This window comes from Pristiophorus japonicus, chromosome 11, assembly GCF_044704955.1.
Source record: "Pristiophorus japonicus isolate sPriJap1 chromosome 11, sPriJap1.hap1, whole genome shotgun sequence".
In the NCBI taxonomy this organism is placed as follows: Eukaryota; Metazoa; Chordata; class Chondrichthyes; family Pristiophoridae; genus Pristiophorus; species Pristiophorus japonicus.
Window position 1 is genome coordinate 12524269 of NC_091987.1, and position 16771 is coordinate 12541039.

Sequence of the window (16771 nt, forward strand, 5' to 3'; positions counted from 1 at the left end):
GGACCAAGCTGACTACTATTGAAAATTAAACAAAAGTCAAACAGTTATTTTAAGTATTCTTATACTTTGGAAAATAACATTACAAATCTCCCCCTCCGAAGGTAAAACATAATGGTATGCTCCAGAAAGGAACGTGACGCAGGAATCAACCAAGCAGGAATAGGGGGGAATATGTGTTGAGAATCACAGAATTATCAAACTAGTGCAACAGCTGATTAGAAAATAATTTAGATGTTAAAATAATGAGAGGGATTGATCATGTAGCAATCATTCTGCATGTGAAGGTGTGTTTTTGTGAGGAGGTGGATGTCTCTAGGATTGTACGCCCCCCCCCCTCGCCATTCCCCGTTGTGAGCCGGGCCCGGATGGCTGGGGTTGGACGGTGGAACGCCGAGTATCGGAGTGGGAGCCGAGCGGATACATTGTAACTGGGACATTCCAGCGCTGCATGAGCAGCCCCAGCACCGTGAGTACTAGAGTAATATTGTTCCCCGGGGCCATGAGTACTAGAGCAATAATGTTCCACAGCACCGTGAGTACTAGAGCAATATTGTTCCCCGGGGCCATGAGTACTAGAGCAATAATGTTCCACAGCACCGTGAGTACTAGAGCAATATTGTTCCCCAGGGCCATGAGTACTAGAGCAATATTGTTCCACAGCACCGTGAGTACTGGAGCAACATTGTTCCCCAGGGCCATGAGTACTAGAGCAATAATGTTCCACAGCACCGTGAGTACTAGAGCAACATTGTTCCCCAGGGCCATGAGTACTAGAGCAATATTGTTCCCCAGCACTGTAAGTACTAGAGCAACATTGTTCCCCAGGGCCATGAGTACTAGAGCAATATTGTTCCCCAGCACTGTGAGTACTAGAGCAACATTGTTCCCCAGGGCCATGAGTACTAGAGCAATATTGTTCCCCAGCACCGTGAGTACTGGAGCAATATTGTTCCCCACCACCGTGAGTATTAGAGCAATATTGTTCCCCAGCACTGAGTACTGGAGCAATATTGTTCCCCAGCACCGTGAGTACTAGAGCAACATTGTTCCCCAGGGCCCCTCACTGTGCAGTTAGTGCTGTGTGAGACTTCCACATTAACTGAGCATCTGTTCCCCTCCTCTTAGAATGGATATTTAATGAGGGAGATTGATTGGGCTTGACTTACTCCTTTAAATACTGACTGTGTTCTCTTTCCCCCGCCCGCCCCGGGCCCTCTGCTGCTGATTTGGGATTTATCTCCACCGATTTGATTCTTTTGGGGGGCTGCTGGGGGGAAAACCTCGTGCGTAATAATGGGGTAACTGAAATCCCCCGATTGGGCAGACAAGCTCTGGAATGTTGTTTCTTCCCCTTAGGTTATTTTCTCCCCACCCCCTCCTCCTCCTCCCTTCTCCTTGCTCGCATGTTATACTGAATCCTTGTTTGTGTATTATGTATACCCCTTTCGGTCTCTTTCCCCCCCCCCCCCCCCCCCCCCCCTTGTTATACTCAGCCCTTATTTGTGTTTTTGTATGTCTTTCTATGTGAGAACTGTTTTGAATTGCAGGGGTGTTCTCTTCTCTTTCTCTCCCCCCCCCCCCCACCTCCCAAAATGTCCCGGACCAATATTTAATCCCTCAATCAACATCACTTTAAAAAAACAACATGATGTGATTATGATCACATTACTGTTTGTGGGATCCTGCTGTGTGCAGATTAGCTGCTGTGTTGCCAACATTACAACAGTGGTATAACAGTTCAAAAGTACTTCATTGGCTGTAAAGTGCTTTGGGGTGCCCTGAGGTTGCGGAGGGTGTGATTATAAATGCAAATCGTTTTTCGATGTTAAAGCATTCTTTCAAGAGTTAGTTTTGCTGAGATGTGCTCCAATCCATAATCTGTTACAACTCCTTCCCCACCACCCCCACGTTTTGTTAACTTAAAAACAAGACTAAGACTGATCTATGACATTTTAGCGGCTGAAACTAGCCACAAGACAGTGTGCTCGTCCAAGAAACAACACTACAGCTGCTGGAAATCTGAAAACAAAATCCAAAAAAGCTGGAACTGCTCAGGAAGCCTACTTGAAAGGGAAGAATTTACAGGGCTATGATGGAAAAGCAGAGGAGTGGAACTAATTGGGTAGCTCTTTCAAAGAGCCTGCATGGGCACGATGGGCCAAATAGAATCCTTCTGTGCTGTATGATTCTATAAGTCAGGCAGCATCTGTAGGAATCCATCTATTTCACACACATCTGTGCTGTCGGAGGTGCTGTCTTTCAGATGAGATGTTAAACCAACTGCACTATTTTGAAGAAGAGCAGGGGAGGTATCCCCAGGGTTCTAGCTAGTATCCCTCAATTGAACATCACTAATTTATCTGGTCACTATCACATTGCTGTGTGTGGGAGTTTGTTGTGTGCAAATTAGCTGCCACCTTTCCCACATTACAACAGTGACTACACTTCAAAAAGTACTTTGATTGGCTGTAAAGTGCTTTGGGATATCTGGTGGTTGTGAAAGGCGCTATAGAAATTAAAGTCCTTTTTGGCACGGCTTTAAAAAGGGCCCAACAATTGTATTCTGCTAACTGTTTTCTTCACTTAATTCCCATTGTAGAATATATTTTACCCTTTAGTCACAAGTTATCTACAAACAGCTATTGATTAAAATCTCCCAACCTGGAGAATCTTTACTAAAATAGAATTTTGTTACTGGGTGTATTTTTTTTTTAAACCAATGTTTCAGTAGTTTCTGGTGTGCCTTACTTGTGCAGACATTTTTGTGGTTTGCTACTAGCAGACTTTGGTTAAAGGAGAAAAAGCACTTCCATTTTATTTGGTGCTATTATCATGTCAAAACATCTGCCAGATGGGACTGAAATGAACTTTTTTGCTCGTATTATACACACTTTATGCAGTGAATTGCTTTTTGAAGTACAGTGACTGTTGTATTGGGGCAGTGTTGCCCCATATGTTAGCCACTATCACGTGTGGTTCATTGGAAATCCAATGTGGCTAATTGCATTTCTAATTAGTAAATAGATACCGCTTTTGGGCATGTGATCTCCATGCTCACATTCACACAGTGTATGCGCATGAACTTTAACCTTTGTGCGTTTGTTGGTAAAACGGTGAGAGGAAAAGCAGAGTGAGGTTTTTTTTGATATTTGGGAGTGCTATGCTTCCTTGGCTCTTTTATAGAACACCTCTGCAAGTTGGGCTACAAAAGAGCTGGAACGGCGGGCCCTGGGACATTGTGGCCCCCCGTCCTGCGAGAGAACACCTCCACAGGTCGGGCTATAAAAGAGCTTGAGCGGCGTACCACTACAACCTCCAGCGCGAGCTGCTCCAAGTTTGTGACGATTTTGAGGTGGGCGACTGGGTGATGTCATCAAAACCCAGGTCGCGTTTGGAGCAGGGGCAGGAACATGGGCAGGGCACGGGTACAGCGGAGCTGCGGGAAGGTCAGGGCGGAGGAGCGGCGAGAGATCGCAACGGAGGAGCGGCAAATGAGGGTACGGGGCCCAGAAGAACCGAGGGCCCAGGGGCTGCAATATGTGTGCGTACTCGGTCCGTGCAGCAGAGCAGGTCTCCTGTCGTCCTGGTTAACCCTTGCCACTGGATAAAGGCCTAGCTCTGTCAAGCCCGTGTGTTGGCTGATGTGCAACAGTCGTCACGTTAAAAAAATCCATACACTGGCATCTTCCACCCTTCAATTGAAGTTCAGGACTCAAATATCAGGTCCTTCATTGAAACATCTGTGAACCCATGTGGAAGCAAGTCATCCTCGTTGGTGAATGGTGGGAGATGTTTGATAAGTGAATATAGACAAGTTACCCTGTATGATGAGCGTGTGTGTAAGGCATTGTCTACTAAAATTAGTGCACTAAAACTGTGTCATTGCAACCACATCTCTGGCTACTTAGCAATTTCTATTGGACAACACTGGGTTAGTGTGTCTGTTCATCCATTTGAGCACAGAAGGTTAATAGAGGTTTTTAAAATCATAAAAATAGTCTTGATAGAATCCATGGGGAAGGATTACTTCTGGCGAGGGAGCCCGTGACGAGAGATGATCGCTTTGAAATCCTCACTTCAGAGGCTAGGAGAAGATTCTTCACATAGGTTTGTTGGAGCACTTTGTAGGGAACACTTTGTCATAAGGATTAGTTGACGCAAATAGCAATGCATCTTTTAAAGGAAAAGAGTATGAATATTTGAAGTGTAGGAAGATACAGGGCTGTGGGGAGAGAACTGAGCAATAGGATTAGTTTTGGAGTGCTTTAGCAAAAAGCTAGCACTGCCGTGATGGGTCGAATTGCCTCTTTAAATACAGAACATTTGAGGTTCCACTCCATCTCTTTCTTTCCCTCTCCCCTCCCCCGCGCTCCTCATTTTTAAAACAAAATAATAATGATTCTGCATACTAACTCCCTCTGATTATATTGGGTGATGTCATTCTTGCCCCCACTGTGGAGATTGAAGTATTTTATCAAAAGCAAAACACTGGAAATCTGAAACATAAACAGAAAATGCTGGAGACACTCAGCAGGTCCGGCAGCATCTGTGGAGAGAGGAACAGAGTTAACGTTTCAGGTCGATGACCTTTCCTAAGAACAAGATGTTGGATTAAAAGGTTTCAAGCAAGTGCAGAGCCAGGGGAAGGGGAGGAAAGAACCAAAGGGAAGGTCTGTGATTGGATGGAAGGCCGGAGGCCCCAACTTCTTTTGCCAATTATCTGAAATGTGTCCCCTCTGGTAACCGACCCTCCTGCCAATGGAAACCATCTCTCCTTATTTACTCTATCAAAACCACCATCATTTTCAACAAAATTCTATTTTAGTAAAGATTCTCCAGGTTGGGAGATTTTAATCAATAGCTGTTTGCAGATAACTTGTGACTAAAGGGTAAAATATATTCTACAATGGGAATTAAGTGAAGAAAACAGTTAGCAGAATACAATTGTTGGGCCCTTTTTAAAGCCGTGCCAAAAAGGACTTTAATTTCTATAGCGCCTTTCACAACCACCAGATATCCCAAAGCACTTTACAGCCAATCAAAGTGCTTTTTGAAGTGTAGTCACTGTTGTAATGTGGGAAAGGTGGCAGCCAATTTGCACACAACAAGCTCCCACACACAGCAATGTGATAGTGACCAGATAAATTAGTGATGTTCAATTGAGGGATACTAGCTAGAACCCTGGGGATACCTCCCCTGTTCTTCTTCAAAATAGTGCAGTTGGTTTAACATCTCATCTGAAAGACAGGGAGGGGGAGTCTTCGGCCCAGCTTCTTCTCGTTGGCCAGGCCCGTTCAGCCTCCCCCCTCTCCTCCCTCATTCAGTTTCCCCCCCCCCCCTCCCTCACTCACTCACTTTCTCTCCCCCACCCCCCCCCTCTCCTTCACTCACCTGCTCCCCGCCCCCCCCTCTCCTTCACGCACCTGCTCCCCGCCCCCCCCTCTCCTTCACTCACCTTCACTCACCTTCCCCCCCCCCCACCCCCCTCACCTTCACTCACCTTCCCCCCCCTCTCCTTCACTCACCTTCTCCCCCCCCTCCCCCCCCCCTCTCCTTCACTCACCTTCCCCCCCCCCCCCCCTCTCCTTCACTCTCCCTCCTCCCCCCCCTCACTCTCCCTCCTCCCCCCCCTCACTCCCTTGTATTCCGTGTATTTTAGAAGAGCTAAGGAGGGAGACCTGGGCCGTGTGTGTGTGTGTCGGGGCGGGGAGTGAATAACTCTGCACTTCCATTTCATAGCAAAGTTTCACTGTGGTTAGTACAAAAGCTGCTGTGTGCATTATTCAATTGAATAAAACTATCGGCGCACGGAGCGGTCCATTCAAGTTCATGCAGCGATTCAGTCTGTTAATAAACCTAAAGAAACACATTGGAGTTTGCAGCTGCCAGAAACCTGGTGGTTTAACAGCCCACATGTGAAGGTCTCGGTGCGGAGCTGCCAAGTTAATGGGCGAGGGCCGAGCTTCTCAACAGGCGAGCGCCTGGCCAGGCTTAACTGGGGAATGGGATGGTAACTGCATTCAAATTGTTGGGGGCTTGTGTGTTGCGGTTTCAAGAGCAGGAGAGATGAAGAGAATATTACAAATGGGGAAGTGGTTCAGTGTAGGTGGGGGAAATCAGAATTCATCAAACCCCTGCCGAAGTTACACAGTACGGTACTGTTGTCAAAAGTACTGTTCACTGACCAATTAATTCTGTGTGTGGGATGTTGTGGACAGTATATTAAGTGTTCCCATGTAGCTCAGCCGGTCCGATATTGGTGTGGAATCATCGAAATTTACAGCACAGAAGGAGGCCATTATATCTCTGAGACCACATCGGGAATGCAGTTTTAGTGCTTCCCTTTTTAAATAAGAATGTCAAATTATCAGGGAAAGGGGGGCTACGAGATCAATTGCAAAACTGAGGGGTTAGAGTAAAAGAGAAAGACTTGGAACATGGCTCCGGTTGGGGTGGAGTGTGGAATGTTTCAGTGTAAGGGGTGTCGCGGTTGTGTGAGGCGGACTGGTTGGGACGGGTACACTTTACCTTTCCGCCATTGTTCATTGTTCATAGGTTTATATGTAACCTTCAGGGCTGCTGACCGAAATGGCCTCCTTCTGCGCTGTAAATTTCTACGTTTCTATAAGAAATAGGAGCAGGAGTAGACCATTGGCCCCTCGAGCCAAGGTCCACTACCCTGGGACTGTTCGTTCTTCAAAAAAAGTCTGAGCGATCTCTTGATCAAAGTATTTAAGGCTCACATGCTGATGGGCCTGTTGTGTATTTCTAGCATTTTCAATTTTTAAATGTTATCAAGTTACTGTTTTGAAGAAAAGGCTTATTGTTGCACACGACTGGGTGACATCAGCTTAGGGACAGACGCAAAGTGTTTCTGATGCTTGTTTTATCTCTGCGCTGTGCTGTACCCAGTGCATGTGGCTCAGCTGATTGTCAGTGGCTTATCATCATCACAGGCAGTCCCTCGAAATCGAGGAAGGCTTAAGCTCAACAACAACTTGCGTTTATATAGCGGCTTTAACATAGTGAAACGTGCCAAGGAGCGTCACCGGACAAAATGTGACACCGAGCCTTGGACAGACGATCTAAGGTTTGGTTTTAAAGAGTGATTTGCGGGGGAGAGAGAGAGAGAGAGAGGGGTTCAGGGAAGGAATTCCTTGGGCCTAGGCAGCTTGAAGGTAATGATGGAGCGATTAAAATCGGGATGCGCAAGAGGCCAGAATTGGAGGAGCGCAGATATATCGGGTTGTAGGGCTGGAGGAGATTACAGAGACTGGGAGGGGTGCGGCCATGGAGGGGTTTGGACACAAGGATGAGAATTTTTAAATATTAATTCACGGGACTTGGGTGTCACTAGCAAGGCTGGCATTTATTGCCCATCCCTAATTGCCCTGGAAAAGGTGATGGTGAGCTGCCGCCTTGAGCCGTTGCAGGACCAGAAGCCAATGTAGGCCAGCAAGCACAGGGGTGATAGGTGAACGGGACTTGGTGCGAGTTAGAATGATGGCAGCATAATGTTGGATGCGCTCCAGTGTACGGAAATTGGAAGGCGACCAGCGGAGCAAAGAAATAGTCGGGTCTGCGGGTAAAAAAAGGAGGCGCGTTTTCATAGTGCCGGGGTGGAGACAGGCATTTTGCTGAGGTGGCAGTAGGTAGCGAATGAGGATATGGGGTCGGAAGTTCGGCTCCCGGGCAAATAGGATGTCCAGCTTGAGAACCGTCTGGCCTGGCCTGAGCCATGGCACTCCTGAGTCAGAGAAGGATGTGCGTTTGATTCCCTCTCCAAGGTCTTGAGCACAGAATCCAGGCTAACACTCCCAGTGCAGTACTAAGGGAGCGCTGCACTGTCTGGAGGTGCCGTCTTTCGGATGAAGCATTAAACAGAGGCTCCGCCTGCTCTCTCCGGTGGACGTAAAAGATCCCACGGCGCTATTTGGAAAAAGAGCAGGGGAGTTCTCCCCAGTGTCCTGGTTAATATTTATCCCTCGACCAACATCACTGAAACAGATTATCTGTTCATTATCACATTGCTGTTTATGGGAGCTTGCTGTGTGCAAATTGACCACCACATTTCCTACAATACAACCGTCATTTCGAGAGTGCTTTATTACCGAAGAGCTTTGGGTGGAGATGTTCTATAAAAGAGTCAAGAAAGCATATAGCACTCCCAAATATCAAAAAAAATTTTACTAACAAACACACACAAAGGTTAAAGTTCATGCGCATACACTGTGTGAAGATCACGTGCCCAAAAGCAGTGTCTATTTACTAATTAGAAATGCAATTAGCCACATTAGCTTTGTAAAGGTTGAGAAAGGCGCTATATAAATGCAAGTTCGTTCAATGTTCAGAAAGGGGGATGTAATCGGTAGCTAGGGCGTTTGTGGCGGTGTCCAAAGACAATGCCTTCAGTCTTCTCAATACTTAGTTGGAGGAAATGTCTGAAACCACATACAGTTTAATTGCCTTTCTCGCGTGGCTACAAGTACTTCGCAATATCCGTCTCCCCCAATATCCATCAAGCTCGTCTTGTGGTTTCTCATCAACTTTGTGGCTTGCGTCATTGTTGATACGTCGAAGGGATCGAGTAGGTTGGGAGATGTCGCAGTGAATTTCCCCAGGGCCGGGGGTTGGGGGTTTGCACACGCAAAAATACTGTGCGCGCAGCTCAATCAAGAGAATCACAACCTTTCTGAGCTGAGCAGTGTAGTTATTGGGATGTCTTGGGCCTGTCTGGAAGCTGGTCTGGGTCTGTCGCTGGTGTAATATTTTTGGTTTGGCTGTCATGAGTTTATTTTGAAAAGGGAACTGAAAGCGCCAGGCGCTGATACCTGGCCTGTGATGAGATGCTTGGCCTGGGGATAGGCTTCTCCAGTTAGCTGCAGCACCCCCCGGGTTAAGGAGAGAGGGGTAAACCGTTCACATACCTATCACTATCCCACAAGCATAACCTCAAAATTACAGCCAGGCTGTTCAAGGGTGATGTCGGGAAGCACTTCTTTACATAAAGGATAGTGGAAATCTGGAATTCTCTCCTTTTCCCTCTTGACACCCCCCCCCTCAACCATCTCCCCACCACCCAAAAAAATACTGCTGAGACTGTGGGGTCAATTGGCAATTGGATAGATTTTTGTTAGGCAAAAGGGTATTAAGGGTTATGGAGCTAAGATACAGATTAGCCATGATCTCATTGAATGGTGGAGCAGGTTATGCAAAGGTAATGCTAAACATTTATAAAACATTGGTTAGGCCTCAGCGGGAGTGTTGTGTTCCATTCTGGGCACTGCAGTTTAGGAAGAATGTCAAGGCCTTGGAGAGGGTGCAGAGGATATTTAATTAAACGGAATTGGGGATGCGAGACTTCAGTTATGTGGAAAAGCTGGGGTTGCTCTCTTTAGAGCACAGAAGATTAAGGGGAGATTTAATAGAGGTGTTCAAAATCGTGCACGGTTTTTGATAGGGGTGGCAGAAGGGTCGGTAATAAGAGGACACGGATTTAAGGTGATTGGCAAAAGAAACCGAGGCGACATAAGGAAAATAAATGTACGCAGCGAGTTGTGATCTGGAACGCGCTGCCTGAAAGGGCGGTGGAAGCAGATTCAATCTTCACTTTCAAAGGGAAATTCGATAAATATTTGAAGGAAACATTTACAGAGCTACGGGGAAAGAGCGGGTCAGTGGGTCTAATTGGATAGCTCTTTCAAAGAGCCGGCGTTATACCTGGAGCTTACTGAGACGCAGTTGGGAACACTGCAAGATCCGGACAGCTTGAAACACAATTGTACAGATGTTGGGTTTGTGGAAGAGCATGTGGTGTGCTTTGAAGAGCACGGATATTCTGGGAGGGCGGCAGTGAGTCAGGTCCAGCTCGGCCTCCACAGGAGCGAAGTGACCTTTTGAATTTGTCCAGGTGGTTGTGCTCCCCGTGTCCAGGATTTCAGTGAAGCAGAATAAGCGTGTGAAATTTTTGTACAGTTCCTGCTTGCACTGTGTAAAACGCCCTTTTGATTTTTGTCCTTCCATAATTGGACTGCGTCTGCGGAGAGTGTTGTGACGTACTTGGTGTTTACAGGTCTGTCAATGGAGGCGGCAATGGAGTGAGCAGTTTAAGATGATGCGTTAAGAGGATTACAAGACAAGCATTGAAGTTTATTGGCTTAAGTGGGTGTTTCTTGTTTGTTCCCTCTAATGTAATACCAGTAGGCCCAGTAACAACGCTGCAGCCTGCTCTTCTAATTGTTTTCTTTGTGCCGATTTTTGTTGGCTTCCAGGTCTTTGCTCTCCTTGTGTTTGCTCCACTGGTGTTAACCCCTCTGCCTCAGTGTAACGTGTCTTTTGGATGTGATGTGATGTCCCATCTGTTCTCTCGGGTGGACGTAAAAGAACCCATGTCACAATCTTTTCGAAGAAGAGCGGGGGAGTTCTCCCCAGTGTCCTGGGCCAATATTTATCCCTCATCCAACATCACTAAAAGCAGATGATCTGGTCAGTTATATCACGCTGCTATGCTCAAATTGGCTGATTGCATCAGTGGCCATGTTTTAAAAGTACTTCATTGGCTGTAAAGCACTTTGTAACATCCTGAGGTTGTGAAAGGCACTATATAAATACGAGTTCGATTTTAACATCTCCATCGTTACAATCTGTTTTCAGTGGCTGGTTTATGCTCCACTGGGCGGGCCACATTGTCTGCATGCCTGACCCGATACTCCCAAAGCAAGTGCACATCTCGGAACTCCTACACGGCAAGCGAGCCCCAGGTGAGCAGAGGAAACATTTCAAGGACACTCTCAAAGCCTCCTTGATAAAGTGCAACATCCCCACTGACACCCGGGAGTCCCTGGCCAAAGTCAGCCTACATGGAGGAAGTGCATCCGGGAGGGCGCTGAGCACCTCGAGTCTCGTCGCCGAGAGCGTGCAGAAAACAATCGCAGGTAGCGGAAGGAGCGTGCAGCAAACCAGACTCCACACCCACCCTTTCCCTCAATGACTGTCCCACCTGTGACAGAGACTGTAATTCCTGTATTGGACTGTACAGTCACCTAAGAACTCATTTTTGGAGTGGAAGCAAGTCTTCCTCAATTCCGAGGGTCTGCCTATGATAAAATAGCAGACTGTGAGTTCTAAGCACAGGGTTGAAACTCCTGCAGACACATCTACATAATATTGGCTGACACTTCACTGCAGTATTGGTGGAGTTTTCATTGTCAGAGGGCCTTTGGATGAGATGTCTGTGGGTCCTATCTGCTTGAGGAGGATGTCGAAGATCCCACTGACAGTATTCAAAAGAAAGCCGGGCCAACATTTCTCGCTTGACAAACGCCACCAAACATCAAATGAATTGGCCATTCATCTCGCTTGCAGTGGTGGGAGCTACTTGTGTGTACCCCAAAGACTTGGGCACAAAAATCTAGGCTGACACTCCAGTGCAGTACTGAGGGGGTGCCGCAGTGACGGAGATGCTATCTTTCAGATGGGACGTTAAACAGAGGCCCTGTCTGCAGAGCAGGGGATTTATCCCTGGTCAACATCACTAAAACAGATTATCTGGTTGTTATCACATTGCTGTTTGCGGGAGCTTGCTGTGAGCTAATTGGCTGCTGCATTTCCTGCCTTACAACAGTGACTACACTTCAAAAGTACTTCATTGGCAGTAAATCGCTTTGGGACTTCCTGAGGTCATGAAAGGTGCTGTAGAAATGCAAGGTTTTTTCGCCAACCTGTCGGGACCTGCCTGCACTTCAAAATCTAATTCACTTGGCGTGAAGCACTGTGGAATCTCTCTCTCTGGATACAAGACTCTGTATTGACATACTTCGACTATGCCAATGATTTAATCCTTTTATCACGGAATGACTCATCTGATCCCCCAAAACACTGTTTAAAATGAGCAAATTCCACTAATGAAAACTGAATTTAACTTATTCAGCCACCAGAAACTAGTGGCTCCACTAAAGCTGCAGTTAAAAATCAGCGTTCTTGTCCCAGGCAGGTGTCGCTGGTTTGAGCAGTTTGCCAGATTCCCCAACTCTGAAGTTTGTTTAAGAAAATGGCAAATAAAGATGAATTTAAACAAATTGCAGGCTAATACCAGCTGGAGCATGGGTTGTTCAAACCAATGAGGTAAAGGCCTAATGGGCTTGTACATGTTGGTGTTATTTGGTGACTACATCATCATCAGGCAGTCCCTCGGAATCGAGGAAGACTTGCTTCCACTCTAAAAATGAGTCCTTAGGTGACTGAACAGTTGAAGCACTGACCGCACTTGATCAGCTCCGCTGGACAGGCCACATTGTCCGCATGCCAGACACGAGACTCCCAAAGCAAGCGCTGTACTCTGAACTCCTTCACGGCAAATGAGTCAAAGGTGGGCAGAGGAAACGTTACAAGGACAGCCTCCCTGATAAAGTGCAACATCCCCACCGACACCTGGAAGGAAGTGCATCCGGGAGGGCACTGAGCACCTCGAGTCTCATCGCCAAGAGCATGCAGCAAACTAGTCCCATCCACCCTTTCCCTCAACGACTATCTGTGACCGGGACTATGGCTCTCATATTGGACTGTTCAGTCACCTAAGGACTCTTCTTTAGAGTGGAAGCAAGTCTTCCTCGATTCTGAGACTGCCTATTATGATGTAGCCACCAAATAACTCAATTTTAACTGAAACCTTCCTCTTGTGAATTGAACCAAGCAAAGCTTCAATGGCTCATGCAATTCCTTTACTTTTATTTTAAACATTGTTTCTCCTCCACCCTCCTCGCTCTTGTACTAACTTGTTACATTTGAGTCTACAGTACAGAAACCGGGCATTTGGCCCTGCAGAACCATGCCGGTGTTTATGCTCCACTCGAGCCCCTTCCCACCCTACTTTGTCTTGCCTATCAGCATATCCCTCTATTCCCTTCTCCCTCACGCTCATCTAGCCTCCCCTTAAATGCAGCTATTCTATTGGCCTCAACCACTCCCTGTGGCAGCAAGTACCACGTTCTAACCACTCTGAGTAAAGCTGTTTCTCCTGAATTCACTATTGGATTTATTGGTGACTAGCTTATATTATTGGCCCCTAGTTCTGCGCACTTGCATAAGTGTGGAAAGATCTTCTCTCTGTCTACCCTGTCGATCCCTTTCATACTTGTAAAGAACTTTATCAGGCCACCCCTCTGCCTTCTCTTTCCTAGATAAAGGGCCCCAGCCTGTTGGTGAATGAAGCATTGACTTGTAGAGATGTACTGTTCCATCATTCCGTCAGAAGCTTGTTTGTGTGGAAATTCTTCACCTGTGAATGCAGGCAGTGTCAGCAGGCTACCTTACTGTTGGGAGTTGAGAGTTTAGAGGGGCCTAGCAGCAAGGTCGGGGCCCAGGAGTGTGCGCGTGCGTGCTCGATCCCTCAATCAACATCACTAAATAATCAGCATATCTGGTCATTATCACGTTGCTGTTTGTGGGAGCTTGTGCGCAAACATAAGAACATAAGAACATAAGAAATAGGAGCAGGAGTAGGCCATACAGCCCCACGTGCCTGCTCCACCATTCAGTAAGATCATACCTGATCTTGGCATCCGCTCTACTTTCCTGACCGTTACCCATAACTCTTGACTCCCAAATTGGCTGCCGCGTTTCCTGCATTACACAGTAACTACACTTTAATAATTATATAATTGGCTGTAAAGCACTTTGGGATGTCTTGAGATTGTGAAAGGCTCTGTATAAATGCACGTTTTATTCTTTAGGGTATACATTGTAATAGTGCCGTTCTCCCAACAAGCCAAAGCACAGCCCTTCAAGTTACTGTTCAATCAACAGGTGACATGGAAATTGTTGTGACACTTGCTGGGGTGATCTTTTTAATTTGGCTGATGAAATCAACCATGTTCTGAACTCGGAATGATCTCTCCAACAGGATGTGTGTTTCTAAACCACAGTTGCAATTGTTGTTGGTTGATCATTCTATGCTGCTTGACGTGTCACTTTGTTTGCTGTCTATAGACTCGCTATGAATGAAGAGCAGTTTGTTAATATTGACCTAAACGACGATGATATCTGCGGCGTCTGTAAGCTGGAGACTGCGAAGGAGATGCTTTCGTTCTGCCACGTCTGCTTCGAGCTCAGCATCGAAGGTAAGGGTGGCCCCTGGGTGTTATATAACGGGGCGCATCCGCAAGTTTGCCCGTCGAAGTGACCCGGTTAGGCTGTCTGTTCCTGTTGGGCTATAAAGCAATTGAGGGCCGGGAGTGAAGTCCAGCTCACTCCGCATCTGACAAAAGGAAGTGAATTTGGGAACAAGAGGGAGGCCATTCAGCCCATCAAACTTGTTCCGCCATTCAATTAGATTATGGCCGGTCTGTATCTTAATCCATTTACCCACCTTGGTTCCAGAACCCTTGATTCCAACAAAAATCGATCAATCTCAGTTTTGAAATGTTCGATTAACCCCTCTCCCCTCTCCCCCTCCCCCCCCCCCCCATCCTCAACAGCTTTTTAGCAGAAGAGAGTCCCAGAAATTCAACTACCCTTAAAGATAGCATTTTGGCAATAACTCTTCATCAGAACACTTGCCAGTGTATTATTTTAGATTAAGTGTTGTGACTAAAAGCTCCCGTTTTATAGATGTGGATTACTTGCTCCAACATTTTCTGTTCTCTTGGGCTGTACAGGGAGTGATCACAGAAAATGTAGTAACTGTAATGGTTCCTTTTGTGTCTCCCATCCTCGTCCCTTTCTCCCCCTTCCGGCTGCCTTTGGTTGATAAATCTCTCGGATCATTGTGCTGGCTCTTTGAAAGAGCTCTCCAATATAGTTGTCCACGCCCCAGCTTTTTCCCCATAACCCTGTAAATTAGTCCTCTTCAAGTACATGTACATTTGCCTTTTGAAAGTCCCTATAGAATCTGCGTCCATCAGCGTTTCAGGTAGTGTGTTCCAGATCTGAACCAGCCCTTTGAGTGGGGGGGGGAAAAAAAGGTGCTCATTTCTCCTAGTCCTTTCGCCAATTAGTTTAAATCTATGACCTCTGGTTACCAACCCACGTGCCAGAGGAAACCGTTTCTCCCAACATTCTCTATCAAAACCCATTATAATTTTGAATAATACTAGGCAGTCTCTCGTATTGAAGATGACCTGCTTCCACAGCAAAAAGAGATGAGGGACCCTGATATTCCAGGTCCTGAACTACACATTGAAGGGTGGAAGATGCCTGTGCGTGGATTTTTTTAACGTGGGGTGGCCGTTGCACACCAGCCACCACACGGGCTTGACAGAGCTAGGTCTTGGTCCAGTGGCAAGGGTTAACCAGGATGACTGGAGACCTGCTCTGCTGCACAGACCTAGTGCGCACACATATCGCAGTGTGGGCTGGCCCGTGCTGCCCCTGGGCCCTCGCCTCTAAAACAACATTTTGAATATCTCGATTAAGTCTTCCGTTAACCTTCTCTGCTGTAAGGAGAAGATTCCCACATTCTCCGATCTCTCCGCATAACTGAAGTCTTTCATTCCTGGTATCACCCTTTCCAAGGTCTCGACATCCTTCTTGAAAACAGGTGATGCCTAGAATTGGACACAATGCTTCACCTGAGGCTTAACCTTTTTAATGACCAAATCTGCTGCTTTCTGCTCCATTGTTTTGTGAATAATTTGATCACCGAAAGCAACTTCACTGTCCTCAAGTCTATATCTGCCCAGCGTTGAACCCTGTGCCCCAGTGTATGGAATGATGTGGGGTTACTTGCCAGGAGACTGCCTGATGGTCTACTGGGTAATGGTACCTCCCCATACCCAGGACGAGCGTTCAATGCTCATCCAGAGCTGTGCAAAAACCAGTAGAATGAAGAAGTGCCGGCCCTGAGCCTGGGTACACCTTCCATTGCGGCAGTATACCTAATATGGGCCCAGGAGTTACCGACAGTTCCCTTCTGTCTGCAGCAGACTCGCCGTGCACGTGTGTGTGTGTGTGTGTGTGTGTGTGTGTGTGTGTGTGTGTGTGTGTGTCTCTCTCTCCTCTCTCTCCTCTCTCTCCTCTCTCTCCTCTCTCTCCTCTCTCTCCTCTCTCTCCTCTCTCTCCTCTCTCTCCTCTCTCTCCTCTCTCTCTCTCCTCTCTCTCCTCTCTCTCCTCTCTCTCTCTCTCTTTTTCTCTCTCTCTCTCTCTCTCTCTGTCTGTGTGTGTCTTCCATTCCATTCCATTCGCCTTCCTGATTACCTGCAAACTAACTTTTTGGGATTCATGTACAAGGACCCCCAGGTCCCTCTGCACCGCAGCATGTTGTAATTTCTCCCCATTCAAATAATATTCCCTTTTACTGTTTTTTTTTTTCCCCAAGGTGGATGACCTCACACTTTCTGACATTGTATTCCATCTGCCAAACCTTAGCCCATTCGCTTAACTTATCTAAATCTCTTTGCAGCCTCTCTATGTCCTCTACACAACCCGCTTTCCCACTAATCTTTGTGTCACCTGCAAATTTTGTTACACTACACTCCGTCCCCTCTTCCAGATCATCTATGTATATTGTAAACAGTTGTGGTCTCAGCACCGATCCCTGTGGCACACCACTAACCACGGATTTCCAACCCGAAAAGGACCCATTTATCCCGACTCTCTGCTTTCTGTTAGCTAGCCAATTCTCGATCCATGCTAATACATTTCCTCTGACTCCGCGTACCTTTATCTTCTGCAGTAACCTTTTGTGTGCCTTTTGGAAATCTAAATACACCACATCCATCGGTACACCTCTATCCACCATGCTCGTTATATCCTCAAAGAATTCCAGTCAATTAGT

At 46.7% G+C, this 16771-nt stretch overlaps 1 protein-coding gene across 2 annotated transcripts in view; it reads left to right on the plus strand.

The window, feature by feature from the left end:
* Positions 1–369: 369 nt before the first annotated feature.
* Positions 370–16771, plus strand: part of c11h21orf91 (chromosome 11 C21orf91 homolog) — a 39003-nt gene continuing 22601 nt past the window's right edge. Inside the window, exons 1-2 of one of the 2 annotated variants that reach the window (XM_070893227.1) lie at positions 370–466; positions 13987–14117. In XM_070893227.1, coding sequence (XP_070749328.1) covers positions 13994–14117 — 124 coding nt within the window. In that variant the 5' untranslated portion in view covers positions 370–466; positions 13987–13993. Of the gene's footprint in view, positions 467–698; positions 731–13986; positions 14118–16771 lie in introns of those variants that run through there. The other variant, XM_070893229.1, reaches the window with a different exon arrangement.